The 27,209-nt window shown below is 45.2% G+C and overlaps 11 protein-coding genes across 11 annotated transcripts; 7 read left to right on the top strand and 4 right to left on the bottom strand.

Annotated features, from left to right (window-relative positions):
- Positions 1–891: 891 nt before the first annotated feature.
- BT62DRAFT_977914 (uncharacterized protein) lies at positions 892–2,246 on the top strand (the record flags this gene model as incomplete). The annotated part of the gene is made up of 5 exons (XM_043189310.1): positions 892–940; positions 981–1,101; positions 1,137–1,442; positions 1,494–2,031; positions 2,079–2,246. The coding sequence occupies 5 exons, from the start codon at positions 892–894 to the stop codon at positions 2,244–2,246; spliced, it is 1,182 nt and encodes a 393-aa protein (XP_043044455.1).
- Positions 2,247–2,619: 373 nt separating this feature from the next.
- BT62DRAFT_1000194 (uncharacterized protein) lies at positions 2,620–2,990 on the bottom strand (the record flags this gene model as incomplete). Its single annotated transcript, XM_043176624.1, has 2 exons — positions 2,620–2,689; positions 2,740–2,990. The coding sequence occupies 2 exons, from the start codon at positions 2,988–2,990 to the stop codon at positions 2,620–2,622; spliced, it is 321 nt and encodes a 106-aa protein (XP_043044454.1).
- A 184-nt stretch (positions 2,991–3,174) lies between these two features.
- On the top strand, positions 3,175–3,715 carry BT62DRAFT_1071567 (uncharacterized protein). The gene is made up of 4 exons (XM_043178779.1): positions 3,175–3,253; positions 3,314–3,392; positions 3,445–3,508; positions 3,560–3,715. The coding sequence occupies exons 1-4, from the start codon at positions 3,215–3,217 to the stop codon at positions 3,690–3,692; spliced, it is 315 nt and encodes a 104-aa protein (XP_043044453.1). The 5' UTR covers positions 3,175–3,214; the 3' UTR covers positions 3,693–3,715.
- On the top strand, positions 3,693–5,128 carry BT62DRAFT_1071566 (P-loop containing nucleoside triphosphate hydrolase protein). Its single transcript, XM_043178778.1, has 5 exons — positions 3,693–4,096; positions 4,144–4,272; positions 4,325–4,561; positions 4,612–4,797; positions 4,843–5,128. The coding sequence occupies exons 1-5, from the start codon at positions 3,761–3,763 to the stop codon at positions 4,897–4,899; spliced, it is 945 nt and encodes a 314-aa protein (XP_043044452.1). The 5' UTR covers positions 3,693–3,760; the 3' UTR covers positions 4,900–5,128.
- BT62DRAFT_926619 (aldolase) lies at positions 4,873–6,303 on the bottom strand. Its single transcript, XM_043185075.1, has 3 exons — positions 5,838–6,303; positions 5,509–5,790; positions 4,873–5,459 (listed from the first exon to the last, which is right to left on the bottom strand). The coding sequence occupies exons 1-3, from the start codon at positions 5,946–5,948 to the stop codon at positions 4,920–4,922; spliced, it is 933 nt and encodes a 310-aa protein (XP_043044451.1). The 5' UTR covers positions 5,949–6,303; the 3' UTR covers positions 4,873–4,919.
- Positions 6,304–6,786: 483 nt separating this feature from the next.
- Positions 6,787–7,131, bottom strand: BT62DRAFT_883900 (uncharacterized protein; the record flags this gene model as incomplete). Its single annotated transcript, XM_043182781.1, has 2 exons — positions 6,787–6,984; positions 7,033–7,131. 2 exons carry the CDS (start codon positions 7,129–7,131, stop codon positions 6,787–6,789), a joined length of 297 nt encoding a protein of 98 aa, XP_043044450.1.
- A 138-nt stretch (positions 7,132–7,269) lies between these two features.
- BT62DRAFT_926617 (uncharacterized protein) lies at positions 7,270–8,794 on the top strand. The gene is made up of 3 exons (XM_043185074.1): positions 7,270–7,571; positions 7,619–7,747; positions 7,800–8,794. Exons 1-3 carry the CDS (start codon positions 7,309–7,311, stop codon positions 8,560–8,562), a joined length of 1,155 nt encoding a protein of 384 aa, XP_043044449.1. The 5' UTR covers positions 7,270–7,308; the 3' UTR covers positions 8,563–8,794.
- A 322-nt stretch (positions 8,795–9,116) lies between these two features.
- Positions 9,117–13,979, top strand: BT62DRAFT_1071563 (uncharacterized protein). Its single transcript, XM_043178777.1, has 6 exons — positions 9,117–9,513; positions 9,790–10,544; positions 10,598–11,096; positions 11,152–11,863; positions 11,915–12,084; positions 12,136–13,979. Exons 1-6 carry the CDS (start codon positions 9,286–9,288, stop codon positions 13,594–13,596), a joined length of 3,825 nt encoding a protein of 1,274 aa, XP_043044448.1. The 5' UTR covers positions 9,117–9,285; the 3' UTR covers positions 13,597–13,979.
- Positions 13,842–15,107, bottom strand: BT62DRAFT_960479 (DUF572-domain-containing protein). The gene is made up of 6 exons (XM_043188559.1): positions 15,080–15,107; positions 14,964–15,029; positions 14,829–14,913; positions 14,626–14,773; positions 14,479–14,575; positions 13,842–14,435 (listed from the first exon to the last, which is right to left on the bottom strand). The coding sequence occupies exons 1-6, from the start codon at positions 15,084–15,086 to the stop codon at positions 13,945–13,947; spliced, it is 894 nt and encodes a 297-aa protein (XP_043044447.1). The 5' UTR covers positions 15,087–15,107; the 3' UTR covers positions 13,842–13,944.
- Positions 15,108–15,250: 143 nt separating this feature from the next.
- Positions 15,251–15,784, top strand: BT62DRAFT_882890 (40S ribosomal protein S20; the record flags this gene model as incomplete). Its single annotated transcript, XM_043182724.1, has 4 exons — positions 15,251–15,371; positions 15,419–15,519; positions 15,582–15,680; positions 15,731–15,784. The coding sequence occupies 4 exons, from the start codon at positions 15,251–15,253 to the stop codon at positions 15,782–15,784; spliced, it is 375 nt and encodes a 124-aa protein (XP_043044446.1).
- Positions 15,785–15,826: 42 nt separating this feature from the next.
- BT62DRAFT_960477 (DNase I-like protein) lies at positions 15,827–19,025 on the top strand. The gene is made up of 10 exons (XM_043188558.1): positions 15,827–15,925; positions 15,974–16,149; positions 16,201–16,319; positions 16,368–16,396; positions 16,445–16,810; positions 16,857–17,029; positions 17,079–17,136; positions 17,185–17,283; positions 17,336–18,068; positions 18,117–19,025. The coding sequence occupies exons 1-10, from the start codon at positions 15,892–15,894 to the stop codon at positions 18,841–18,843; spliced, it is 2,514 nt and encodes an 837-aa protein (XP_043044445.1). The 5' UTR covers positions 15,827–15,891; the 3' UTR covers positions 18,844–19,025.
- Positions 19,026–27,209: the final 8,184 nt, after the last annotated feature.

The following is a 27,209-nucleotide window of genomic DNA, read 5'->3' as shown; positions in this document are numbered from 1 at the left end:
ATGGGAAGAAGAGATCTCCGAGAACTCCATTAATGCCGACCACGACCGCCTGTACGCCGGCGAGGACATCGTCAACAGAAAGCGGGCCGCCTTTTTCTATCACATCTTGTTGCTCCGATGCTCGAGCTATGTCAAATAGGCCGCTTGTGCGTTACAATTACGCTGAGAAATACCAACCACCAGCTTTATCTTGCTATACACCCCATAAACATTTCTTGTAGACTTGCAGTGCTGTACTGTTTGCAATACAAATGACGGTAAGGATTATATCAGTGCTGTGATAATGGACAACTGTCAGGGATATTCACGAAACAGACACTGGATAAAACCAAGAGCAGGACCTTTATAATTGTCAATACATGACTCCCTTGGTATCCCAATGGTTGACACTCATGACTTCGGGACACCTCTGAAAGCACGTCATTTTCGCAAGATTGATATAATGTGCCCAAATCTCACGAGTGTCTTCATCAGCAGTTTTGTGGTATTGCACTCCAAGTGAAAAGGAAGCACTGTACAGATCGAACATAGAGGATCCAATCTAATACTTACTTTGTTATATTTCAGAGTCTGATCTTTCTACAATGGATTCCCTCCAACTCGCTGGGAGACCTCCAGGTGCTCAGCCTTCTCTCATGCCCCGTACACGATACTTTCCGTCTATCGATTTCTAAACCGGGAAAAAATTACTTAGGACACTCGTTGGTGACATAAAAGAGGAGTGAAAAATTGCCGTCATGGCGGGAACTACCGTAAATTCCGGTCCTCGTGATACACCGTCAGAGGCTCAAAATTGAACAGTGTCGCGTTTTCAACCGACCTTTCCGTACTTAGTGTCATCTATACGGCCCCGTGGCCTTCGCTTCAAATAAAAGGAACGGTGTTTAGTTGATGCATAATGTTCCACCTTCCCCGCCACGCTCGTATTCCATGACAGCAGGTTCCTACCATTCTGACAAACATTTTGTCAATGTTATCAGGTATATACCCAACCTCTTTCTACACGCCACCAGACCATGATATTAATTCCTCTGGTTTTCGTAGAAATTTCATTCCAGCTTGGTTCGCCGTCGTTATGGGTACCGGAGCAGTCGACATCCTGTTCCATGCATTTCCATACGGCAAGGGCTCCCAAGGCATGAAGATCTTAACCCTCATTTTTTTTTCCTCAATCTATCTCTTTTCATCGTCTTTGCCTTCGTCTCTCTCGTCCGTTACATTATGTTCCCCGAAATTTGGGGTATCATGGTCCGGCACCCCGTTCAGAGTCTCTACACGGGTACCTTCCCCATGGGGTCCATCACCATCCTTACTATTGCAGTTAGCCTCATCCACGGGGACTACAACTTTGGCGGTAAGCCATTTATGTATGTCCTTTGGTCTTTCTGGTGGATAGACGTTCTATGCTCCTTCCTCTGCTGTTTTGGTATTCTCCACTACATGTGAGTATACCATTGCTTCACCTTCTCACCTCGTATTAAGCACCACCTCAGGAAAACCTCCCATACTCACACACTGGAGACCATGACTCCTGCATGGGTGCTTCCCGTCATAACCTTAATCGTCACATCCTCCGGTGGCGGTGTCGTAGCTTCGTCATTATACAAATATTCCTTGAACCATGCGATGGTCACCGCCACCCTTTCAATTTTCATGGTATCCATAGGACTATCTGTGGCCTTGATGATTTTGACTATATATCTACTTCGCCTGATCCTTCACGGCCTACCACCCGGCACCACGATAACTTCTGCATTCTTACCCCTCGGACCAACAGGCCAGGCGGGATATTCTATTCTACTTCTTGGACAATACTTCAAGACAGTCCTACCCCTACCCTACGGATCCTCCAAGTTTCTCACTGCCGAGACTACCGGTGCATCCATCAACGTTGTCTGCGCGATCATCTCTGTCGTGCTATGGGCACTAGCGTCGGGATGGTTATTTTTTGCCCTTCTCGGTGTGCAAAACATCCTGCGCCAGACATGTATTCCATTTAGAGTGGAGACGTGGGGGCTCATTTTTCCAAATGTAAGTCTACCGTTGTCCCTTTTCTCCCGTTTTTCACACACGTGCAGGGAGTTTACGCGAATCTGACTCTGAGCCTTGCAAGCACTTTTGACTCTACATTCTTCCGCGTGTGGGGTTCAATATATTCGGTTGCAACTGTAATCCTTTGGTGTTTTGTGGCTACACGGACGGTAGTGTTAATGCGCAATAAGCGTACATTCGAAATCCCATCGTAATGGGTAGAATGTTATTGCGGAATACCTTCATCTAGAGAATGTTGACTGAATAATATAGTATTCTCTACTGGGGTCTGTAAGGAATGTATACTGTATGCTTGCGCTCCCAGTACAGACGAGCATAATACTTGGCACCTCATTGATTGATCTTCCCCTCATAGAACTTTGTGAAGACTGTACGGATGCACACAAGCTCGCCATAAATCACGTCTTTGGTTCCCTGAAGATCTTGCTGGCGTTTGGCCTCTCATCCACCCTTCGACATCTCCTTCTTGTTTTCTCCACGACCAAAATCAATAATCTGGAATGCCAGCATAGAAAGGGAATGCTCGGTAGGATGCGCACTTAGCGGCCCCGGTTGAACAAGGATATTTCACTGGGCGATAGATCCCTGGACGAATCCGGCATGTTGCAGACGAACGGCAAAAGAAAAGATCAGCTCCCTACACAGTAATATTGAGTCGCTTGATTAATATGGTATCTCGCACCCCACCTGTCGCATGCTTCCAACTTGGTAGTCTGAATCGGTTCACCGCACTCCTCCACCAAAAGCAAAGAACTGAAGATTTCTTGATCCTTTGGGTCTGCAAGAACATAATATCCGTAGCACTGAGAGACTACAGCTGGGAGTGGGTTGGTTCCTGAGCCGTCGTACTCAGCCTCTTCCATGTAATGATATCCGCTCCAGGTCTTCTTCAAGTATCTGGGTAGGGAGTCGTACACTTGCGCCTCATTAGCCAACATTTTCAGTGATCCATCATCAGACAGAACTATTTTGACCACGACTGTGGCGTCGCCTGTAGGTGAACCTATGAAGTCCTCGTACCAGAGCACTTAATTATATAAAGATAACCAGCTAGTGGCAGCCATCAATGTTACTGTAGGTTCTAACTTGCATCCTGCACGTGCATATCACGTGGTACATGTACGATCCTGAAGCCGACGAGGTATATCCGTTACTGCACCTCATGACAGCATATTTGCGATGTCCTTGCGGGTATCAACTCGTAAGCTTCTCACCCCGTCTGACTGTACCGCTTAATGATAATAAGGGCGTCTTAAATCAGTTCACTTACGACATTGATACTATAGCACTGCGACTATCCGGACTACCCAAGTTGATGATGTCGACACGATTTGTGAGAGGTGAGAATACCGTTACTGTTATTCTTGTTGTAACTCTAACCCCAAATTCCAGGTACAAAGGCAATGATAACAACGGTGATAAGCCTGAGGAGCTTGATTCTGGTCCTGACGGTGAAGTGAGTGACCACCGGTTCCAGTCGTTTTTACTACTTAATCTTGGCTTCTAGTATTGCCTATACGCAGACGATGATATCACGGAGCTCTGAGTCCTTCATCCTCTCAGTCCGAGGTCTATATTCTTCCTTTGTACCCACTGCAATGAAATATAACCTTTCGATCTTGTGTTCTATAGTAACGTAACACGGTTTAGCTTTTGAAGACAGAGAGACCTCCGGCCCGACATTTCCGAGACTTGTTCCAGTACCTCGATGCGCTTAAGCACTCTTGTCCCTTCAATCTCCCAAGAAATCGTCACCCTATTCGAAAATAACGGAATAGTGACGGACAGGGACCTCTTATTCAACGAATCTGCTCTCGACATCTACCAAAAGCTACCCCGCGAAGTGCTGACACTGTCGCAACTTCGTGCATTCATTGCACGCGTCACTGAGCTACTTTCTGCGTCTGGGTCCTGCTCTGCTGACCTACCGGATATTCCCCGTTTAAAACTACTCACTGGCGTTGCTAATTTGGATGCTCTCACGGATGGCTTTGCGAGCTCACAAATAGTTGAAATTTCTGGAGACAGTGCATCAGGAAAGACTGTACGTTTCTTGTTAAATACCCCTGCTTAGCACTGATAAACTGAAAGACATTTGCGTTGAATTTGGCTGTCCGCTATTTGCAGGTACAACGGGACTCTATTGCGCTATGGATTGACACGCGTGGCGAGTTCTCGCCTGAACGAGCCTACCGTACTCAGGCTTCAATGGACCATGAGGTGAGTTTATTCTCTTTCCTGGACAATGCGCATGTGTTCAACAAAAGAACAGGCCTCAGATGTCTTGGACCGGCTGCAGGTTTCAGAGGCATTCGAAATTGAGGCCGTCTACGAGGTTCTGTGGGCGCTCCCAATGTCACAGCAGCGCTTCGGCTGCATCTTCATCGATAGCATCACTCCTCTACTAGGATCTAATTTGAGCGCCGTTTCATCCCAAGGACATGCCATCATGAGTGGCTTCATGCAACAATTACGAGCATTAGCTCAGTCTCTCTCCTTAACAGTTTTTGTGAGTGTATTGGTCGTTTCAGTGCGCATGCAACCTAAGATTCTAACAAGGTAATCAACAACGCTACGGCTCTCCGAGGAGATGATTCATTGTCTGCCTTTGAATGGACTGCGAAAAAACCCGCTCTCGGCCCTTCGTTTTCCTTCATGAGTGATTCAACCTTATGGCTTTCTAAATGTCACGATCGAGACGATGCAGCAATGTATACTGCTGAAATGCTTCGATCCCGGTCGACAGTAAGTCTGTTCAGTTTTCTTCGACATGGGCTTATGCAGCGATAGCATTCAAGCACCTGGACTCGTTTTCGGATATGCGATGGAGTTTTGAAATCTGCTTAATTCTCTCTTACAATTCGACATCATAGCGCCTTTTCCAACGCTATCACCTCCTCTATTGCACTATAATGTTTGTTCACCGTCAAAGCGTCCCAGGCAACTCGCTTGAGCGGTGCCCTTACCACCGTCTCACCATAATTAAAGTTCCTCGAAACGATACTCTTCACCCCTCCGATCCCTCCGATCTTCTGCACGGCCCAATCAGCGTGTCCCATCTTGGCTTGCAGCGTCGTGGCCTCGTCTATGTTCCCCTCCCGGTAAAGCTGTAGCAATTTCCCGTGCAGCTTGGGCACGATGTTTACGGAGGCACCTATCAACCCTGCACTCCCAGAAATAAGACTATGAAGGAAAAAGTCCGTTCTTCCTGCAAAGACGGCAAACACAGATGGTGAGAATCGTGAAGTGAGCCGCTGAAGCTTTCCAATGTTCCCGCAAGAAAGCTTAGCGCCGACGATATTTGGATGTGCAGCAAGGGTTGCAATAGTGTCCGAGTCAAGATCCTGGCCGGCTGTAACAACAGGAAAGTTGTAGATCATTGTAGGGATGGGAGAGGCATCGGCAACCTGGAATGCATATGCATCATATACATCACTCAGAAATCGGAAGAGATACCTCGGTATGGAACTTGATCACGTTGTCCACGGTCATCTGTGGGGGCCAAGTAGATGGTGTGAGGACGAGGACATGGGATGCACCAGCTTCCTTTGCGTCGACATTAAACTGCTTCGTCTCCCTTGTCGACTGGGCACCCGTTCCGGCGATGACTATGGTATTCTGGAATCCACTCTCATCCAATGTCTTGCGAGTGAGCTTGATCGCCTCTATCCGTTCTTCGCGCGAGAGGAGCTGAGCTTCACCATTACTGCCTTGCACTAGTATTCCAGTCACACCTCCCTACTCAATATTAGCTGTCTTTACATCATTCAGAGAGCGTCACTCGCCTTGGCCAGTCTCAGGACATGGGCTTTGATCGCTGGGACGTCGAAATCCTCGCTCTCCGTCATAAAGAGTACTGCAGGGACATAATAGCCGGGTGGTGGAGGGATGGACATTCTGGTGAATCACAGATACAATGTTCGAAAGCGACACGATACGGATATCTAGCGATTTTGCGGCCGGGTACTGGGAAGATGACTGCTACACTTATCAATTCCGTTGGAATTCCGGTCCGCAAGTTGCAACTACAACCACCACCACGTGTTTCCGAGTTGATATGTACCTGTGCTTGGAATAACAAGCGAGCGTCGTCAGAGGATTGAAGAACATGAGCACATGTATGGAGCCCAGATCTGTCATGATGGAATGGAATAACAGGCAGTTCGAGGACTTTGTACTTCGTGCTCATTGCACAGAGTTAGTCGCAGAACAGCATTGAAGATGTAGCGCAAAGCACAGCATGCAGCAACGAAATCATGACAGTAGCATGAACGAGTGATTCTCACTTTTCAACATTTTATTTAACCTGTCGGTGGCCCAAGTACTGTAACTTAAAATTTCCAGATTTCAAAAATCGATGCTCTAGAAAATCCTTTACACAAACGAGAGAAAGGCGTGCGAGTCGAAATGCCTCAAGCTGAAAATAGAGCGACAGAATAAAGAGAAAATCACAAAAACACAAAGTAACGGGTAATTTCAATGTGGTATGCAAGCGCGAGATTCATGCCGCTGCTCATAGTAGACATGAGCAGGTAGTGAGATTTGACGTGAGCGCAGCACTGTATTTTCTTCATAGACGTCTTGTGCAGAAATTGTGATGGAAAGCAAGTGCTGGGTTTATCGGTGACATATGAACTCGAGCAACGTGGTCTCGGAGACACGGCTTTGGACGGTAATAACTCGTAGATTGCAGCAATAAGAAACAAAGCACAGTGGTACAATCAACGCAGGCGACTACAGGGAAATGAATAACCGAATGTTTAGCGAAAAGAGATAGACGTACCGAGCTTCACGTTCACTCTCGAGTAAAGCCAGAATGTCCTGCTCTCTCACGGGTCCCTTGACGTTTCGTATGATAGACCGTGATGTGTCGTCCATGAATTCTACTCGGACTTGAGTAACACCTCCCCGCGAGCCAGTCCTGCCTAGGACCTACAGACTTGATTAGCGAAAAGACCAGTCGGCGGACGCTAAGCGCACTTTGATAACTTTTGCCAGTTTGACGGGGGCCTTTGAGGAGTCCTGAGTAGCATCATCAGTAAAGCAAATGGCAACAGAAAGCGACGAAATACTCACCATAATCTTTTTGGTAGAGATGGGAGTTGTGTTGATGGACAAAATAAGGTTTTAGTTTACAACCATATTTGATTCTCCGACGAAAGGGTTGCTGTCAAATAGATTACGTCATGGCTGAATCATCCATCCAAATAGGGCTGCCGCTGCAGGAATCTCACCACCACCTCCGCTGCTGTCCCCATGCCGCCTCCACATACGTTGTCCGCTTCAAATGCGTCGGTATATACGCTTGACACTGTTTACCAGAGCGACTATGAGGACGATGACCTCACTCCTTTGCGTAGCGCCGGAGCTCCATCATACGGTGCTCTGCCTCGTTCTTCCTCCCGGACATCGTCGCGTAGAGTGATCTTTAATGCAACACTGAAGATGGCCGCCATTTTTGTTGTCAGTACAATATTTCTGGGTGGTACCCTGTGGCTTGCACTACCTACCCTTGAAGAGTACGTTTTGTCGCGATGCATTGAATCCCGTCCTTACCTGGCTGTAGTGTGGATCGAGATTCTCTCCGAATTCCCAAGTCCTTTGCTCAGCTACAAGCGCTCAATACTCTCCTTAAGAAATACCGCGACATCTATCCGTACCGCATATTTGTTTGTTATGTAACAACATACCTCTTGTTCGTCTCCTAACATGTGTGTTTGACTTTCCACGCTGACTATTCGCTCTAGTCTACAGGCATTTTCATTGCCAGGTTCCATGTACCTTTCCATCCTTGGCGGTGCCGTTTGGGGAGTTCCCTTTGCACTACCTCTTGCCTGCGTCTGTGTTGCGTCAGGCGCCACTCTATGCTACCTCATTTCAGCTGCGCTCGGTCCTGCACTCCTCACTATACCAAAGTTTCGCGCTCTCTTGACAAAATGGTCGGTCACAATAGCCGCGAACAAAGCTAATATCATTTCCTACCTGATCGTCCTTCGCATTGCCCCGCTGCCACCTCACTGGGTTGTTAACGTTGTGTGTCCGCATGTGGGAATCGGACTCGCTCCGTTTTGGATTAGCACCGCCCTCGGTATTCTAGGCGTTACCGTCATACACACAACCATCGGCGGTGGTTTGGATGAAATGACCAGTGCCGATGACTTCCATTTAATCAGCTGGAAGAACTTTTTAGGTCTTTCCGCAGTGGTTGTTGGAGTGATGATCCCTGTGGGTCTTCGCTACTGGTTTAGGCAGGAAGCGGATGCCATTGCTGAGGAAACGCAGTCGCAGGCTACGGAAGATGAGGATGAGGATAGAATTCTGGCAGTCGGTCCCAACGCCCCCAGTAAAGCCAAAGACGTATCTGCACGCTTGTTGGTACACGATGACGAGTACGATGAGTACGACGACGACGACGACGACGACATTATCCTGGAAGCTGGCCCAGTAATCTCGATGCCAAAGGAACGCAAAGACGGCAACTCTGATGCCCATACCGGGTCAAGCCTATAGTTGTTGGCGCTTCGTGTCCCTCTCTCTGTACTCGTATTATCTCACACCATGCAGCCCATACTACATAGAAATCATCATCATCATTCATTCTTGTAGGTGCAAGCACCCTAAAGTGCAGCACCTTTAGTATTCGTCATTCACTCTTCCACTAGACATGCATACGTTGACGAGGCCAGATCTTTGTTTGTACATCATGAGGACCATATAGTAACTAGTAATGGAAACATACCACTGCTGTTGGCTAGAGAATACAGGTGGTACGCCACACTTGGTGTAGATTGACAAGGCACCGAGGAAGGAACAATGGGGTATGATCTTCCTCGGCGGACATTATGCTCGCGTCGAGGAGATAAGGGAGAACCGCGGCTGGCCAACGAAAGTAAAGGAAATATTTTTGGAGGGAGCAGATGCCTTTTAAAGATACTTGCAAGAAATTGGGACGAAAATCGTGGAAGCTGCTCCATCGTTTTGGTCAGAATATTGCTAAACATGGACATTTTTGCCATGATTAACAAACAAGATCAAAGCTACTCAGCCACAGCCCTGGTACAGTCTGACATCCTTCCTGTTTCCCACCGACGAGGGCCCACGCCCTTTCCTTCTACGCTCCCATTACATCCCTCTCCTCCTTTTCGTCGTCCACATTCTGTTCGACGTACGCGGCGGTCTGCAACCCCCTTCACCTGACGCCTCCTCGCTGGCAGACCTCTGATCTTCGGAATCATGGCAGACCGTCTCTCGCAGTACTCGATGATGGCCAATTTCAACCCCTCTATGCTTCAGCCACATCAGATGCAGCAGCAGACGTCTCAGCAGCAGCACCAGGACAACCACCAGGCAATGCCGCCGTTCCCAGAGCAGTCTCATCTCTGGAACCAGATGCAGCATCTGCAGAACCAATTCCGACCGAATAATGGGACGGATGTGAACAGTCCGCAAATTAATCAGCAGGCAAGTATCGTTACTCTGGATATTTTTCGAGCTCCTGTCCACCATTGGTCCGTCTACTCTGTGGAGTGGTACACCTCGGATCCGTACCGTAGCACGTCTCCTTATTAATCGTCATGCCTTTACGGGGATCATTGGTAGCCCGTGCAGCCTTTGCAGTTCCATTTCCCGCTCATGTGTCTTATCGACCCATGATACAGCTCATTCTTATCGACTCAGCATACTTTCTTCTCAAGCTCTCATTACGTATCCTGGTGCTGACCTCTTTCTTACTTCTAGATGGCTGATTTACTTCGGAGTCAGAACATGGCTGCCCGTGCTCATGGACAACAACAGCAGCCTTTTTCGCTAGGAGTTCCTCAAATTGGCACGGGTCCGAGTGGCGGCGCATCTCAGCAGCCGCCCTTCCATGATCCGCCTTCTCAGCGGCCGTCTATTGGGTTTTCCAATGTGGTCGGCGGTGGTAGCCTGCAAGCCCCCCTTTCTCAGAATTCCATGCAGGCCAGAAACGCCATGATGCAGGCCATTACGGGCAACCAGAACCATAACAGGCAACTCGAGCTCATCGGTATGGCTGCCAACCAGCAGAATCAGAATGGTCCCATGTCATTTAATTCCCGTTTAAATACTCAGCAGCGACCCCAGCAACCCCAGCAGCAACAGCAGCAGCAGCATCAGTCGGTTAACCAGCTTGGCCAGAGTGACATATTCTCTCCTGCGATGAGCACCAACGATGCTCTGCGGCGAGCGTCTCCGGCCAACCCGTCAACCCAGATGGGCGGGCGGCCCCACCAGTTCACTATGGGTCCCAATGGCGTACCACGTCCTCAGTTCACCCTTGACGTTCAAAACCGTATTATGACACTGCAAAGCATGATCAGCAGTGGCGAGAACAGCCTTCGTCATCTGCAGAACAACCATGCGGGAATGCCTGATGCGGCTTTCATCAGCCAGGTTAAAACGCAACAAACTGATATCTCTAAGGCCAAAGAGATGCTAGGAAGAGTTGTACTCATGGCGAATAATAATAATATGTGGGTCTCTTGTGCTTCACATAACCCTCTACGCCATACTTATTTTAATTCAGGCATAACATGAATACAGCGAACCAACAATCTCACCCCCCGTCGCAACCACAATGGATGCAACCGCAGGTCTCCTCATTCGGGAATGGCCAACCTTCCCATCAACCCCAACCGTCGAATCTCCAGCCTAGCCCTTCTCAACACCACCCCCAGCCGCCACCTCAAAATCACAGCATGCCGCAAATCATCCCTTCTAACCGCTCTGTGTCTACCTCGCAGCCAACTCCATCGCAAATTTCTTTGAACGGTACTCAGTTTCCTTTCGGGATGAACACTAGTGCTGGAGGTGGCCAGCCAGGCGTTTCCAACGGAATGTCGAACTCGTTTGGCCTTGCACATCCGCCGCCTTTGGAGAAGCCTAGATTTGAGACCACATACATGAATTATCTGAACTCTAAGGGTTTGAATCGCGACATTAGAGCCCTTGCGACGATCGAAAATAGGTCGGTGGATATTCATGCGCTTCATACACACGTTATGCAGGAGGGCGGTGCAGCTAAGGTTCGCCGTCGGCCATGGTCAAATTGATGTTTGCTCACCTTCACATCTTTTACAGGTCTCTCAGAAAGAACTTTGGGCTGCTATTGCTGCCCGCTTGGGTTACGTTCAGTTTCCCGGTAGCGAGACGGAACCTGCGAAGTCGGGGCCAGTCACTGCTCATCAATTGGAGCAAATATACAAGGACCATCTTGCGCACTTCGATACGGTTTACGTCACTACCGTCCTAGATTCGAGGCGCAAGCAGCAGGCTAGCATGGCGGCTCAGCAGCTTGCGAACCCTGCGAACCTTACGAAACCGATGAATGCCGCGCAAATGCAAATGGTCATGGCGTACGCCGAACTTTCTCCAGCAGAATTGCGAGCGAAAGGCGTCCAAGAGCATGTTATTCAGTTTATCGAGAATAATCGCGCACAGATACAACGCACGGCTGCGGAACAAAATATGTTCCGTGGCAACTTACGCGGCGCACCTACGAACCAGCCCGTGCAGCAGCTGTCAGAAGGAATGGGAAGGGTGGCGAATAACAGACAATTTACTACTACGCCATCACAGAACCCTGCAGCTAATCCTCTGGGGACGCCCCCTCCACAGTTTATGCCAAACACGCCTTTGCAAAACGGTGCAGCGGATGGGAGCAACATAATGGAGCATCGACCCCATCTTCCTTCGAATAACATTATTTCGCAGTTCATGCGAGGAAATCAAGACCAGTTAACGCGAATTTCTAACATGTTGTCGCAGGTGAAGCATGACTTTCTTGCCAATCGTGAGTGCTTCTACCTTGCGTTCTTTTCACGGGCTCATCACAAACTCCCAGGTATGGCTGCTCTTGGTACGGTCAGAGTTCTTCCTGAAGAGAGGATGGCCTACAATGCTGTGGTTGAGCAGCTGCATCGAGCAACTTTAGAGCTGGAGAGTCAGCTCCCTGTGCTATATCTGTTTGCGAATGGTAAGAACGACGTGTGGGTCAAGAGGCTGGCTGTGATAGTACGTAGTTCTTCAGTTGAACTGAACATCAGAATCTGACGGGGTTTGAAGGCTGTGACTGTCCAACAGCAGCGCAATTTTCTGTCTGCTACCAATCCACGATTCATTGTAAATCTGGATAATCTTCGTCTGATGCTCAGTGAAGTTCAGAAAGGCCATGAAAGATTCAATGCTATGGCTCAGATGATCATCGCCCAGCAGCATCAACAGCAACAGCAGCAGCATCAGCATCAACAGCAGCATCAACAGCAACAGCAACAGCAACAGCATCAACAGCAGCAGCCTCCGCTGCCACCAAGCGGAAGTATCGTCAACGGCCCTTCTGCTCCTGGTATGAGCATGCCGTCTCGTCCAGTGGTTTCCCAACAGCCGAACGCCGGTCCCATACATCCCGGTCAACAAGTCCATCAGCCACAGTCGCAACATCATTCCAATGTTCCGTCAACCATTAATCGACCGCCAACGGCCGCGCCACCTACTCCATCTTTACCTATGAAGAAGAAACCGATACAACCCGTATCATCCAGTCCTGCTGGAGCGACGGTTGCATCTCCCACTCCTCCGCCTGTTCCAGCTGCCTCCACGCCTACCCCAAATGCATCGACACCCTCAGCCACGAACTCTATCAGTATCACCTCTTCCCCCAAATCTCCCAAAGTCAAGGCACCCAATAAACCTGGCAAGGTTTCCAAGCGCAGGATCTCGAAGGCATCGTCTACTCCAACTATTGAGCCCGCGCAAACTCCTAATCCCACGCTAATCAATGGAGTTAAGCGACCACGAGAAGAAGAGACACTTGCCCTAGCATCTACGCCAAGTGGGGCAAGTGGATCTGGTATAGCCGCGACGCCGCCGTCAGGACCATCCATATCTGCGGCAAGCGAGCCGTCACCGCCGAAGAAGGCGAAGACGGACTGGGAGGGACCTCCTAACGATGCGTTGAAGAAGCGGGAGGAAACCATCGAGAACATTCAAACGGAAGAAGATGCGAGTCAATTCTTGGAGCGGATGACGGAGCTAATCAAGATGGCAGGCGAGGGACAAGAGTCGACGTTGCCTTCTGATATATTAGAGACCTTGGACATGATTTTGAAGGGTTACAGTGCGGCACCTGATGGAAGCGATGGGACGTCAGTTGGAGAAGGGAGCAGTACCGGTGAGCGTGTGCCGACGCCATCCATAGCTGGTGCAGATGAGTTTGTCGAATTTTTCGACTTTTCTTTGTTCGAGACGGAGGCCGTTGACGATGATGAAGGGTCGAAGGCGCCTACACCAGACCTTGTGCCGTCATCAGCGAACCCCAGTCCGGAATCTGGCTCGGAAGCGGATGCAGCGCATCAGGCGCTGACATTTTCTGATTTTAAAACGGAGGAACCGTCGGATCCACTTCGGTTAGGCATATTTAAAGAGGTGGATGGAGGAGAGTCAGCCTATTTCCAGTCGACAGAGTGGAAATGGGATAGTCCTATGACTACACTGGAACAGCCATGGGCTATCTTCACCTCATCATAGCACGGGGATAGTTTCTAGTCGTTTGTTTAACGTTTTTTTATATCTTTGGATTTGTCGTGCGTGTTTAATTCCCATTCGTACCTGTTTACATTATCTTATGGTTCTGTCATTCCTTGGAGTTATTTCATTTCTATTTTTTCAGCGATTTCTGTTGTCGTTACTACTGGTTCTCTTGAATATCTCACCCCATCCTGCTCTGTGTATTGCTACGTGTTGTTTTACTCGCTATCGATTTCTTGTCGACTGCCCGTGCTTGTCATTAAATATATATATTGGTCGGGATTGGCTACAGATGTAAACTAATGGACTATGGCTACAGTTAGAGAATAAAAGTAAAACCATGTACAATCACTTGTGCATTAATGAACGTGGATCTTTGCTGGAGCTTTTTGCGGTGTTGCCTAAGATGCGAGCACGAAGGGAATTGACGGTGTGGGATTTGGAGTCGGAAGTGGGTCGAGGTTGTAGCGAAGACGCAAGGGGCATCTTTCTCCGCTTTCTCTCCCTTACCTCAAACTCGGACCGAGCCCTTTGCCATTCTTCTTTGGCGTGGCTGTTAGATTGTTCGTCGTCGTCGAGGAGCTTCATCTCTGTCGGAAGGGCGTAGCGACCTTTGATCTCATCGTCTGCCTTGCGCTTAGCGGTTTCTATTTTTTTCTCGTGACGAAAGACTTTGCGGACTTTGGAGGAGAGGGCATAAGGGTCTGCGTTGTAATGCTCCGAGACTGACTGAAGGGACTCTAGCCTGGGCATCTGGACGTTTGTTAGGTGATTTTGGGCATCGGTAGTCTTTTCAAGGGCAACGAGGGGATCTACAGGAGCCGCAGCATCCTCGGTATCTACACGGGAAGGGTTAGCGCGTTGTTCGGGGATTACAGAGACCCTCGGACTTGCCGTGAACAGCGAAGCCACCGTTTTCCTCCGGATTCCATTCTTCGTCCTTTTGCCGGGCACCTGAGACGACCACGTAGCGAGTATTCTAATCAGGTGTTACCTGGGAATGAATAAGAAGGGAGGTGGTATTTTTACCTTGGGGTCCGTCTGGATCTCGAACCAACCGTCACATAGATGGCATTTACACCGAAAGGAGAAGATGGGGGTGGAATAATAGTTGCCGATTTTCTTCTTCTCTGCGTTGTATCGGACACCCATTCCAATATGATTATTGCATGTCCCGCTGGGTGTGACTCTTTTGAGTGACTCGGTTGACGGCGTTGAGGAGACGGACTTACCACCAGATGTTGAAGGGAAGTTCGAAGCGGGTAATTAGGATCCCCTGGTCGATTTTTCGTGCTCTGTCTCCGAGGGCGTGTTTCCCTACGCGGTGTGTGAGAAGATGAACTTGGATCGATGGGCTGGATGCTTACCTCTGTATGAATTAAGACTACCGTGTTTCTCACCATCGTAGTCAGGAGGATAGTATTTATTGAATCCTACTAAGTGTCAGTGCTGGGATTGAAAACAGTAATTGGACGGGGTTTACCTTGCATGATGGGTCGTGCCAAAGGTGGATCGGGAATTGCCGAACGATATAAGGAAAGTAAACCTTATTTTTTTTGGGTCTACACAGATCCTCTTAGGTGCGAAATTCTGAATTTCGTTGCTGCCTTTTTTCTCATCTTTTATACAGTCACCTTCTGGTTCATCTGCAATCATGAGCTACGTCGCTAAAGGAGAAAAAGAATACGATGCTACCGGTGCACCCGTCCCCGCCGCCAAAATTCACAAAATCCGTATCACGTTGACGAGCAGCAACGTCAAGAACCTTGAAAAGTGTAGGTACCCGTTTGTTGTCTGTGTTCTTGCTTTCATTATCGTGCAGTCTCGAACGACCTCATCAACCGTGCCAAGGACAAGCAGCTCCGTGTCAAGGGTCCCGTCCGTCTCCCCACCAAGGTCCTCAAGATCACCACCCGTAAGACTGTGAGTCACAATATCCTCTTCCCCGGTATTTTCTTTCTTTTTTTGCTTAGCTTTCGATGTAGCCTTGTGGTGAAGGATCGAAGACGTGGGACCGCTATGAGCTCAAGGTTCACAAGCGCCTCATTGACCTCCACTCTTCCAGCGAGATTGTCAAGCAAATTGTACGTATCATTCAGTTATTCAGCTGATTTTTTCTCACTGCTGGCTGTAGACATCTATCAGTCTGGAGCCGGGTGTCGAGGTCGAGGTCACCATCTCTCCTTAAATAGTCTTAGATAGATGCAATCTATTATTTGTTGTTGTATTTCGACTACATGTCTCAGCATTGATAGCCTATTTCCCCGCCTATTTCCCCTGTACATGTGAATCACCATGCCTGATACTCCTATACTGCCCTCGCGGCAAGGTGAGATATTCACTGTCCAGCCAACGACTGCCCTCAATGTCCTTACAGCCCCGCAAACCGTTCTTGCTCGTTTACACGCTCTTTTCCCCCATTCCCCCCCACCATCGTCCGACTCGACTGTTCACGACCGACAGATGCCCCCTATCGCGAAATCGACAGTTCCTTCGCCCAGGTTTCTCAAGATTAGGATATTGACTTGGAATATGCACGATTCAGTTCCCAAGGTCCGTCCTAATGCTGTCCTTGTTGCTGACAACCAGTAATCACCTTTGTAGGGAGATCTTGAGGAACTGCTGGGCAAAGTTCCTCTGTACACGTCGAACACGCCTTTGTCGCCTGACGCTTTTCCTGTCCTGTCTGCAGACAACACCCACCCATATCACCTTGTCGTAATGTACGTTTCACGCTCATCTGCTACGGCCTTCATTTAATGATCCTACAGTGCTGGTCAGGAGTGTCCTTCTATGTCTGGCAAGTTGGGACTCTGTCCTACGGCTTCCATGTCTAATCAGTAGCTAGGCATGCCGATGGGCCTCGGCGCCGGTTTCAAACTAATTGAGAAGGACGACAAGGACAAGGAGCGCTCGTCGAAGCACTCCGTCAAGGATGATACCGTCAAGTCGAAGAAGAACGCCGAGGACTTGCCATATGAAACTCCCACCGGTTGGACGTCAATGGTAGAAGATTGGTTATGCCACGGTGGATCCTGCGGCACGCGCCTGTCTTCCCCCACTCCAAATGATATCAGTATGCCCAAACCTCTCTCCCCACGCGTAACGTCGAAGGAGCCTCGGAAGGGTCCTTACCAGCTGCTCATCAAGGAACGTATGATGGGCATATATCTAGCGGTCTATATCCATCGTGATTTGAAAAGCCATGTTGATGGTGAGTTCCATTATGTCACACAGCTGTCGTTCTAAAACTTGCGTAGGAACATCCAAATCTGCAGTTACAGCCGGGCTTATTGGAGGGAGAGTCGGGAATAAGGGCGCCGTCGGCATCAGCATGAAAATAGACGGAATGTCTTTTCTCTTTCTCAACTGCCATTTGACGGCTCATAAAGGCAAAGTAAATCACCGCTTGGCCAATCTTGCCAAAATCAAGGTGGGCCGACCTTCGCGCATCGTAGATCGGACTTGACGTTTCTATCTAGTCCGAGCTTTCCGTGGACGACTTTTTATCCCATACCGACGAGCGGATGATGGCCGAAGGTTCGGTCCTGGCAGATAGTGTTGACATGCAGTTAACGTCTTCTTCAGATCTCACCGACAAATTCGACTTTACCTTTATATTCGGCGATCTCAATTTTCGATTGAACATTTCACGGTTACATGCAGACTGGTTGATATCACGGCAGGGTGTGTCGGGTTCTCTGTCTCGTTTGCATATTTTTCCGACAATCCGGAATAGATTACGCGCAAGCACTCGCTTTTGACCAGCTACGAAACATCATGGAGAAAGAACAAGCTTTCGTCGGTTTCCAAGAGGCGCCCATAGATTTCCCGCCGACATTCAAGTATGACGTGCTGCGCACGTTGAAGCGGCCAAAATATAGCTCTCGACCGGATCGTTGGCGTGGCGAAAGATCACACCCACTCACTGAAGTTGAAGAGAAAGAGAAAGAATTAGAATTTGTAGAGGATGACGATGCGGATGAGGAAGGCGAAGGAGAGAATACTTCGCTGTCTTCGTCCGCGTGGACATCCACGCATTCAAGACTTGTCATGGAGGTGGACGACGGCGAGTTGGATTCGCCACTTATGTCGCAGAGTACCACGCCCGGGAGCAAAGTGTCGTTGTCCACGGCTGCACACAGAGCGAAGATAAAATGGTTTTCCATGCTTTCGCCGAGTGTGCGAGCATCTCCTGCGAGATGGCTCAAGAGGAGAGACAGTCCTGACGTTGAGGTCTTGAAGAGTCACAAGCCGCACACTTCGGTCGATATTGTCAGCGAGATCAAGACGCCTTTACGCGAGGAGAGGGCTATTTCACTGGACGGCGGCGAATCGCAGCTACTTAAGCCTCCGCCTTTGGGCAGAGTGAGCTCAACAAAGTCGAGTGTACCTAGCGACGATGAAGATGGCATAAGCGATGTAGACAAGGGTGTTTATGATTCGTCTCATAAGAAACGTGTTCCGAGCTGGTGCGTTCATGTCTGTATATTGTCTATGTAAAGCTGATTCACCTCCAGGTGCGACCGCATATTGTGGAAGTCCACGGTCGTTCCCGAACCCGAACCCGAACCCAAAGAGGAGTGGCCAGAACCGCCTTCTAGGGCACGAACAAGAATGGGCCAATTCCTTGCTCACGCCTTCCGACCTCTCTCTGCGATGCGGAGGGAATCAACAGGATCTCTCAAGTCCAGCTCGATATCAGCAGATTCCCCGCTCGTCTCCCATGATATTTTACACAATACATCTCCAATTTCTCGCATTGCCAACCTCGCACAACATTCTGATACCCAACTACCGGAGCATACCACAGTACCTTATAGCACATCGGCTGCTCACTTTCCTATTACAGAAACACCGCCATCACTTCCCCGGAAGAACTTCAACGATATAAACACTCGGCGGCGCCATTCCGTCGGCTCTACCACTGATCCAATACCACCACGACGCGTATCGACTAGCCATACCACCAACTCGGAAGTAAATCAAAACCCATTCGTTCCTTTGGAAAGGGCGATCCGGGAGCACACACAACGAATATCGACACCATCAAGGTGGCGCTTCTTCCCTTTTTTATCACATAATAATAGCCTTGAGGCGGACCGGGAGAATACTAGAACTGAGGTCCGGAGGAAGGGAGATGTTATTTGTTTGAGTTATGATACATTAGATGACCGGGGCATGAGAAGATTAGAAGGGAGGAGTGACCATAGGCCAGTGATTGGCTCCTATGCAGCGTATGTTTGATTCATGGACAGGATTACTAACTCTAGAGGACAGTGTCATTTAAGTCCATTTGCTACTGTACTCTCATCATGATACCATTATATGCATTGACATATTTTTATTGATTTTATCCTTAGCAACTACAGCCATTCCAAAAAACCTTTTCATGCTGCCAAACAAGGTTATGTAAAATAAATAAATCCAAATAATACCAAAAAAATAGAATAAATACTTTCTGTCACTCCTGCACTCTCCTGAGGCAACATAAACTGGTAATTTCTCTTCTATTTACTCTTTCCTTTATCTGACATGACATCCAAGATCATGGATGATGACCAGAGAGGACTCTGATAGCAACACTAGATCTGAGTCAGTGTTGGAAGGATATTATTTCCATGACCAACTATATATTCCTGCCAACAAGAAGTTGCATAGTGAGATCATCATGACTTGCCATGATCACCTAATGGCAGGGCACCCAGGAATTGCAAAGACTCAGGAACTAGTCACATGCAATTACTGATAGCTAAACCTTAAACAGTCAGTAGAGGCCTATGTTAAGGGCTGTAAAATGTGCCAGCAAGTAAAATTGAGCATGCAGAAGAGGACAACACCACTGCACCCAAATGAGATCAGACAAATGGAAGGTAGTCTCAGTAGATATGATAGGATCTCTCTCTGAGTCCAAAGGGCATGATGCCATTTTAGCAGTGGTCAACCAGTTCTTAAAGGAACTCATTCCCATTGCTACTAATATGAATTTGAATGAGGAAGGTTGGACATTGTTATGTGTATGCTGATAGCCTCCACTCCACACCAACTTCAACTTCTAAGTTCCATCCAACCACCACAACCCAGAGACCAACAGTTTCCACCTGCTCACCATATACCACTCTATTTGCAATCTACTTTTCATTTCACATATTAATTTCTAGAGCCTGATTTTAATAATGAATAGATAGCACTGGAGCCTATCAGAATTAGCTACCATTAGTATATAAGCTCTGTAATATCACTGTAAATGCTCAGTTTGAATAACTTGGTTCAGCCCAATACTTCATCCTTATCTCAGCATCTCAAGTCTGATGGATTCTGCTCTATTTATATTGTCTTATTTCTTCACCACTCCACTCTCTCCATAGACTTTACTCTGCTTCACAGTCATATCTTTTGGACTCTGACTCAAGAGTGATGTTGCTAATAGCTTTGCCAAGCCCATGTGCTCCACTAGCTTCTGTGCATGCAATCCAAGCCTATCTATTGGCACATTCCTAACTGTATATTCAAACTCAACTCCTTGAGTTGAAATTTTTCTTCATTATGTCCACCACATTCACTCAACCTCTAGAAGCAGAATCTGAAAACACTCAACCCAAATGTATCTTCTCTATAGAGGATATTATGGCCTCCACATCTAAGGAATGTGCAGACTTATTTGAAGCAGCTTCTAGTAGAGAGAAAAGCTTCTGTAGAGAGACCTAAATCCACTTCATCTTCATTGCCTGCCAATCCAACCATGATGATTTATCTAACCCCTTCAATGCCATTAATAAACCTCATTGGACAAATCCCATATATGATTTTTGGAATAATCCTATAATGGATTTCATATCTCTAGATACTGTTTATAGAAACACAGATGACACAGACTCCAATGGAGAAGGCAACAATGACACTCCTACTCATATCATGAACAGATGCCAGATAGGAAAAGAGATGGCATAGTTGAGTTTATTGGCATCTGCCACAAATGTAGTGATTCTGTCATTGAAGTTTGAAGAGAGACTATGAATACCTTCAGTTTTCAGAGATTGAAGCTATCAAAAGTGTCTAGCTCCTTGACCTTAGTGTTGAGAAAAGTGAAAATCTCACATAGTAGATTTATAAATTATTATATCATGTTTTGCTCTAATATTAGAGATGTTGTTGTTGTTCCACTGCTGAGGCTGTTGGGAGTGTCAGGACTATCTGGTCTACTGGATCTGCCAGAGCCATCTGGGTTGTCTGAAGAAGTGTTGGGTGGAGCATCATTCAGTCCACAATAATATGGAATGTGAGTAGGAGTGTCATTGTTGCCTTCTCCATTGGAGTCTGTGTCATCTGTGTTTCTATAAACAGTATCTAGAGATATGAAATCCATTATAGGATTATTCCAAAAATCATATATGGGATTTGTCCAATGAGGTTTATTAATGGCATTGAAGGGGTTAGATAAATCATCATGGTTGGATTGGCAGGCAATGAAGATGAAGTGGATTTAGGTCTCTCTACAGAAGCTTTTCTCTCTACTAGAAGCTGCTTCAAATAAGTCTGCACATTCCTTAGATGTGGAGGCCATAATATCCTCTATAGAGAAGATACATTTGGGTTGAGTGTTTTCAGATTCTGCTTCTAGAGGTTGAGTGAATGTGGTGGACATAATGAAGAAAAATTTCAACTCAAGGAGTTGAGTTTGAATATACAGTTAGGAATGTGCCAATAGATAGGCTTGGATTGCATGCACAGAAGCTAGTGGAGCACATGGGCTTGGCAAAGCTATTAGCAACATCACTCTTGAGTCAGAGTCCAAAAGATATGACTGTGAAGCAGAGTAAAGTCTATGGAGAGAGTGGAGTGGTGAAGAAATAAGACAATATAAATAGAGCAGAATCCATCAGACTTGAGATGCTGAGATAAGGATGAAGTATTGGGCTGAACCAAGTTATTCAAACTGAGCATTTACAGTGATATTACAGAGCTTATATACTAATGGTAGCTAATTCTGATAGGCTCCAGTGCTATCTATTCATTATTAAAATCAGGCTCTAGAAATTAATATGTGAAATGAAAAGTAGATTGCAAATAGAGTGGTATATGGTGAGCAGGTGGAAACTGTTGGTCTCTGGGTTGTGGTGGTTGGATGGAACTTAGAAGTTGAAGTTGGTGTGGAGTGAAGGCCAGCAGCATGCACATAACAGATAGTCAATGTAATTTTGTCTTTGTGCAGAGGATACAGGATTGCTCTCTAGCTTTCTGACTCCACAGGAGTCAAATCACTAGAGGCAGGAGTAGTGACTTCAGCTGTATGGCCTTTAGTGGAGGCTATAGACTTGCACTTGTTGTAATCTTCAGTCTTGCACTTACCTCTATAGAGTATGCAGAGGTTATTCTTGCAGTGGTGTTTCTTTCTCTCAGAAGTGAGCTCACTATCTTTGTCTAGCTTATCAGTGTGAGACTTCATGAAAGCATCTGAAGAGTTGGAAAATAAAGAGAAAAAGAATTCCATAGAGCTCAAGTTGTAAGATTTAAAGCCTGTGAAATTACTGTGGGAGTTTGAGTTGGAATCTGAACCCTTAGATTTGTTGGAGGATGAGAAAAAGGAGTTGTGAAGAGTTTTATTATAGGTTTCTCTTGCAATCTCAGCTTTCTGAGTCCAATAGTGAGCATTAAGCTTCTAGATTGCACATATCATGTAGATTGTTTAGTTTTTTACAGTAAGTCATATCATCTTTAATTCATGGGCAAAGTTTATAATAGAAGGTGCAGCAGAGGGAGTTGTTGCTATAGCTGATGATGGTAGCATATTGGTTAAACTGGACTATATAATTCATAATCCAATCTCTGTCACATATCTGAAGATTTTCAAGTTCATTCTCAGCATCATCAACTGCATTGAATAGGCCAAAATTAGTCTGGAGTTCTGAAAGATGACATAGGAGTATGCTCAAGTAGAGAGGTTAGTGTAGTTTGAATATAGGATGTCTGATTTGAATCAGTCAAAAGTGACACTAGAAAGGAAAGAGATAGCATAGTTAATTTTAACAGCCTCAACTCTAAAAGTCTCAGGCCTGTTATTGAAGTTGAACTGTAATAAGATAATGAATGCTTTTAGCTTCCATGAGTTCAAGCTGCCAAAGGTCATCAGGAAAAATCCAGTATGATATGTTCAGCTATGTCATGTACATAGTCTACATATCTTAGTAGCATATCCCTCTTAGATACTAGCATGTAGTATGTAGGCACAAGTATGTACTTGCTTATAGCTCTGCTATAGCTGCATCTAAGTTATATGTAGCAGTCTTAGACTGCTATAGTAGTATTATGATTCTATAACAGTATTACAACCATCAACACTGATAGTTTCATCAACTTCTATAGTAGACATATATTCAGTCAATATATCACACAAATTTGTAGCATATCAACTACTAGTTAAATTAGATTATGCTATAGCTACTAGTACACACTACTGGTCATTCCTTCATCTCATTTTTTGCATTCCTATTAACATTACTATCTCTATTGTTATTGCTGAAAAGTTCATTCTTACTATCTGTATCTTCTGTTCTACCATCAAGGTCAGCTTTGGCTCAGATCTCTTCTTCTTTATTGTTGAGATAGCTGGTCACTGTCTGCTTTTCTTTTATTTCTGCATTTGCTCTACAAAAACCATAATTAGTAAATCAAATAACCAATAGAGAGATAGCATAATATCTAGCACTGTTATACTATTATTTAAGTATGTTTCCAGTAATCTTTGCATTGACCTTTGCACTATTTTTAGATGTCTGCTGAATGAGTGATGTTGTGGGGCTATTAAACATCTTCATCAAGAGTTTTTGTGATAAATTTACTACTTGACCATTCTTTGACACAGTTTTCAAGCTGTGCAATTGGTTAGTAGTGAAGTCAGAGAATATATTAATAGTTAATAATCATACAATAATAATGATGAGCACTACAGACTCTGGCTTGATGGAATTAATTGTCCAAGTATTTGATTTATGAACTTCTTTGATTCTTGAATCTGTTAGGAACATGCTGATTGATTAGGCTTAAGTGCATGTGTGGAGGCTGGTGGAGTGCATGGGCATCAATAAAGCTATTGGCAATGTTACTTTTGAGTTGAAGCTCAAGGATTAGATGAATGAGATAGAGTCCATTGAAAAAGCAAGGAAAAAGATGCTCTTCAGAGCAAAATCCATCAGACAAGAAAGAGAGGACTGAAGTGAGCACAAGAGTAGATGGCTATTCAAGTTGATATTCAAACTGAGTATCTGCGATAATTATACATACTTTATATACCAATAATAGCTAATTCTGAGTTAGAGGCTACTAAGCTTCAGTATCAGCTCAAATTCCTGTCTCACACTCTTGCTGACTTCTTTTCAGAGCTTATAAACAACTTTCATCTGTATTTTCTCATCAGAATAGGCATTAACAGTAAAAATGTGGTTCTTGTATTGTAGAAAGACTTCATAAATCACAGACTTTGCCACATCAGTATAATTTTGTAGATTTAAACCTTTTTTGCCATGTGTTATAGTGCATGCACACTTGGCAGCTGTTTCTGTATTTTTAGGACTGTTACTTCATTGCTGCTTGCTCATCAGATGTTCTGATGATATTATAGCCTAAGATATGCTCTGAAAAATATCACTGTAGCCATGGGGTAGAGAGAGTGGAATATCAGACAAAGATGAAAGTGAGGATGATGCTATTGAGTCAGAGTGAGATAGCTGATGAACTTGAGATTGGCACTGATGAGTAATCAAGTTCAGTTGCTGAGGAGGTGATAAGGATCCTGATTGTTGTGTAGTCTCATAGGCTGTATTTTGCTTATGAAGATTTTTAGAGCATTTAGGTTCTATAGTTCTCTTGGTCTAAATCTGGCTAAGAATTTAAGTATGATATCACTCAATCAAACTGAGAATTACCAATGATGAGAAGAGAAGACTTGAATATTCATTCTCTTTATTTTCACTCTCAATAATAGGATGTTTATGACTGTTGTGTCTTTAACAGTATCATTCATCAGCATTCTCTATGAGTTGTTTTATATTAGTATATTAGCAGTTTTGTCTTTGGAATTCAATAAGATTGAATATATGATTAGTTTGTATTAAGCAGTGAACTAGAGAATCTGAAAGGTCATGGCAGTGAGACTTCATGGCAACATGAGTGCAGTGAGAATTAGCCTGGAACAAAAAAGTAAGATGTATATCTTAGTGGACAACAAGTCACTATGATTGGTATATGTAGTATCTGAAACAAGAAAGTAGAATGTATCTACTATATGTCAGTAAGGTATAGTATGAGTAAGTGTAAGGTATTCACATCTTAGCAGATGGCAAGTCACTAAAATGTATAGCTATATAAACAGTAAAAATTGCAAGAGCTAGTAACTAATTTAGAGTCTATACAACTGTATCTGCAGTTATAGCTCATTGATATGCTATATGCAAGTTCAGCCCTATAATTTGTGAGTTTTGCATAATATACTAAGATATGTTAGTAACTGAGAATCACTGGCTAGTAGAGGACTGGCTGAGACTCTGAGCTGATAGTCATACTAGTCACCAATACTAAGTCCAAAAGCAACTTTGTAGAATAGCATGGCTTAAGGATAAAAATCCTAAGTTGAGTTTGAATTTAGTATTTTCCAAAGTGTGATGCAGAACTTTTCTAAGTTCAAGTTGGACTTACAAATGGTATCTCAAATAGAACTAATTTTATATGCCACTAAGACAGGTATATTCTAAAACAGCTAGAGATATAAGATCATAGTTAGTTGTGGAGTATTGAATAGAGACAGCATTCTATCCAGGAGCAGTAGAAAATAAGATCCAATGATCTAAGGCTAGCACTTCAAGTTTTAACTTGAAATGTCTAAGTCAGAATTTTTAGGCATCAGATGATCTAAAGGACTTAGAATTGAGAGAAGTAGAGTGGATAGGGCTGAATGGTTGGGTCTGATTGGGTCTAGCTAATCAGCTATCAAGAATAGCCTAAAGGGATTAATTAAACACTTTGTGTAATAGAAAGGAGTCAAATACCACCAGGCACTGTAAGCTTAAAATAAAGCTGTGCAGTAGCCAGATGGGTCTGAGGAGTTCTAGAGGAGTCCAGAAACACTGTCAAGCTGAAATAATGGCCTGATTTCAGTCTAGCCAGGAGAAATATTATTTTAGACACTTTATTTATAGATTTTATATCTGTTTTAATATATAAAAGTAGAGAAGAGGGGAGGAGAATAGAAAGCAAGTGACCCACCCCTATGTTCAGATCTTCTAGCTCACTGTAGTTAGTCTCTGAAACAACAGTTTTAAGTTCTGCTTTGTGTTATGATTTTTCACTTATCTTATCTTTTATTTTGATTATTTTATCTTTGATCTTATCTTATCAGGGTATCTATCTTATCTCAGATGCTTGTTGATGACTGTAAGACAATTACTTAATCATAAAAGGTAGACTGCTATAAGGCTAGCAAACTCTCTGATGCAAGAAAGATGTATTTGCTCTTGCAAGTTCTTTTATAATCACAAGGAGGAAATTCAGCAGTTCAGAGCAGATCTAACAGAATCCATCTAGAGCAATTGGCTCATTAGTAGTATAAGCTCTGGCATCCACTTTTAAAGGTGAATAGACAGGACATGAGCAGAACATGAAAAGAAATAAGAGAGAGATTATGAGGGTTACTCTAAGCTGTCTACTTGTACAATACTAGGCTCAAAGGCTTCTAGATATGCTTATGGCTTCAGCTTGTAAGAGGCTAGTAGAATTTTATTCTTTCACTTTGTATCATAAAAGTTGGTTCTTTTTCTATCTACAAGGTTCTCCTTTAAATATTGAAAGTCTAAAGGTTTGTTCTCTTATTAGTGATAGCTTCTATGAGCATCTAGATCATTCTTTTTAAGAGCTCCACCCAACTTATACCAGCATGATACCATCAATCTGCTCTATGAATCTGCCATCTGCACTCAAATCAGCTACACCTTTTATATCTGATGCCTTCTTGAATAACTTTATAAGACTATTTATGCTTGATCCACTTCTGATCAGATGAAGCATCTATCCATGCACAGGCTCTGGCCAATAAGCATCCACTCCTAAATGCAGATGCAGCATTAAAGTTACATGCCAGACACAAAGAGGCAGACAGTGAGCAGCTATCTATCATTATTTTGCAGGTTATCAATTGCACAGCAGATCTCTAGATAGATTGTATTGGTGTTCTGTTGCTTGAGCTATAGTGAAGGAATAGTTTCTCATTTTAAAAGTAGAATGCTTACTGCTCAGCTTTCTTGATGCTGTGATAGATCTAGAGCTAGGAAAACTAAAATTTGATGCTTATAATGTCATAGTGCAGCACACCATGCTATTATTCTTCAGTGCACAATTGTTAGGAATATGCTAATCAATTAGGCTTGAGTGTATGTGCAGAGACTGGCAGAGTGCATGGGTGTCAACAAAGCTATTGGCAATGTTACCCTTGAGTCAGAGCCTAAGAATTTGGATGGACAGAATAGAGTTCTGTTGGAGAAGTGAAGAGGAATGTCCTTTGGAGCAGAATCTGATGGACAAGATAGAGGAGCTGAAGTGAGCATAAAGTGTAGATGGCTATCCAA

This window comes from Guyanagaster necrorhizus (genome assembly GCF_019112545.1).
Source record: "Guyanagaster necrorhizus MCA 3950 unplaced genomic scaffold BT62scaffold_3, whole genome shotgun sequence".
Classification (NCBI taxonomy): Eukaryota; Fungi; Basidiomycota; class Agaricomycetes; order Agaricales; family Physalacriaceae; genus Guyanagaster; species Guyanagaster necrorhizus.
Note: the sequence above shows the minus strand (reverse complement) of the source record. Positions and strands in the feature narration are given on the sequence as shown.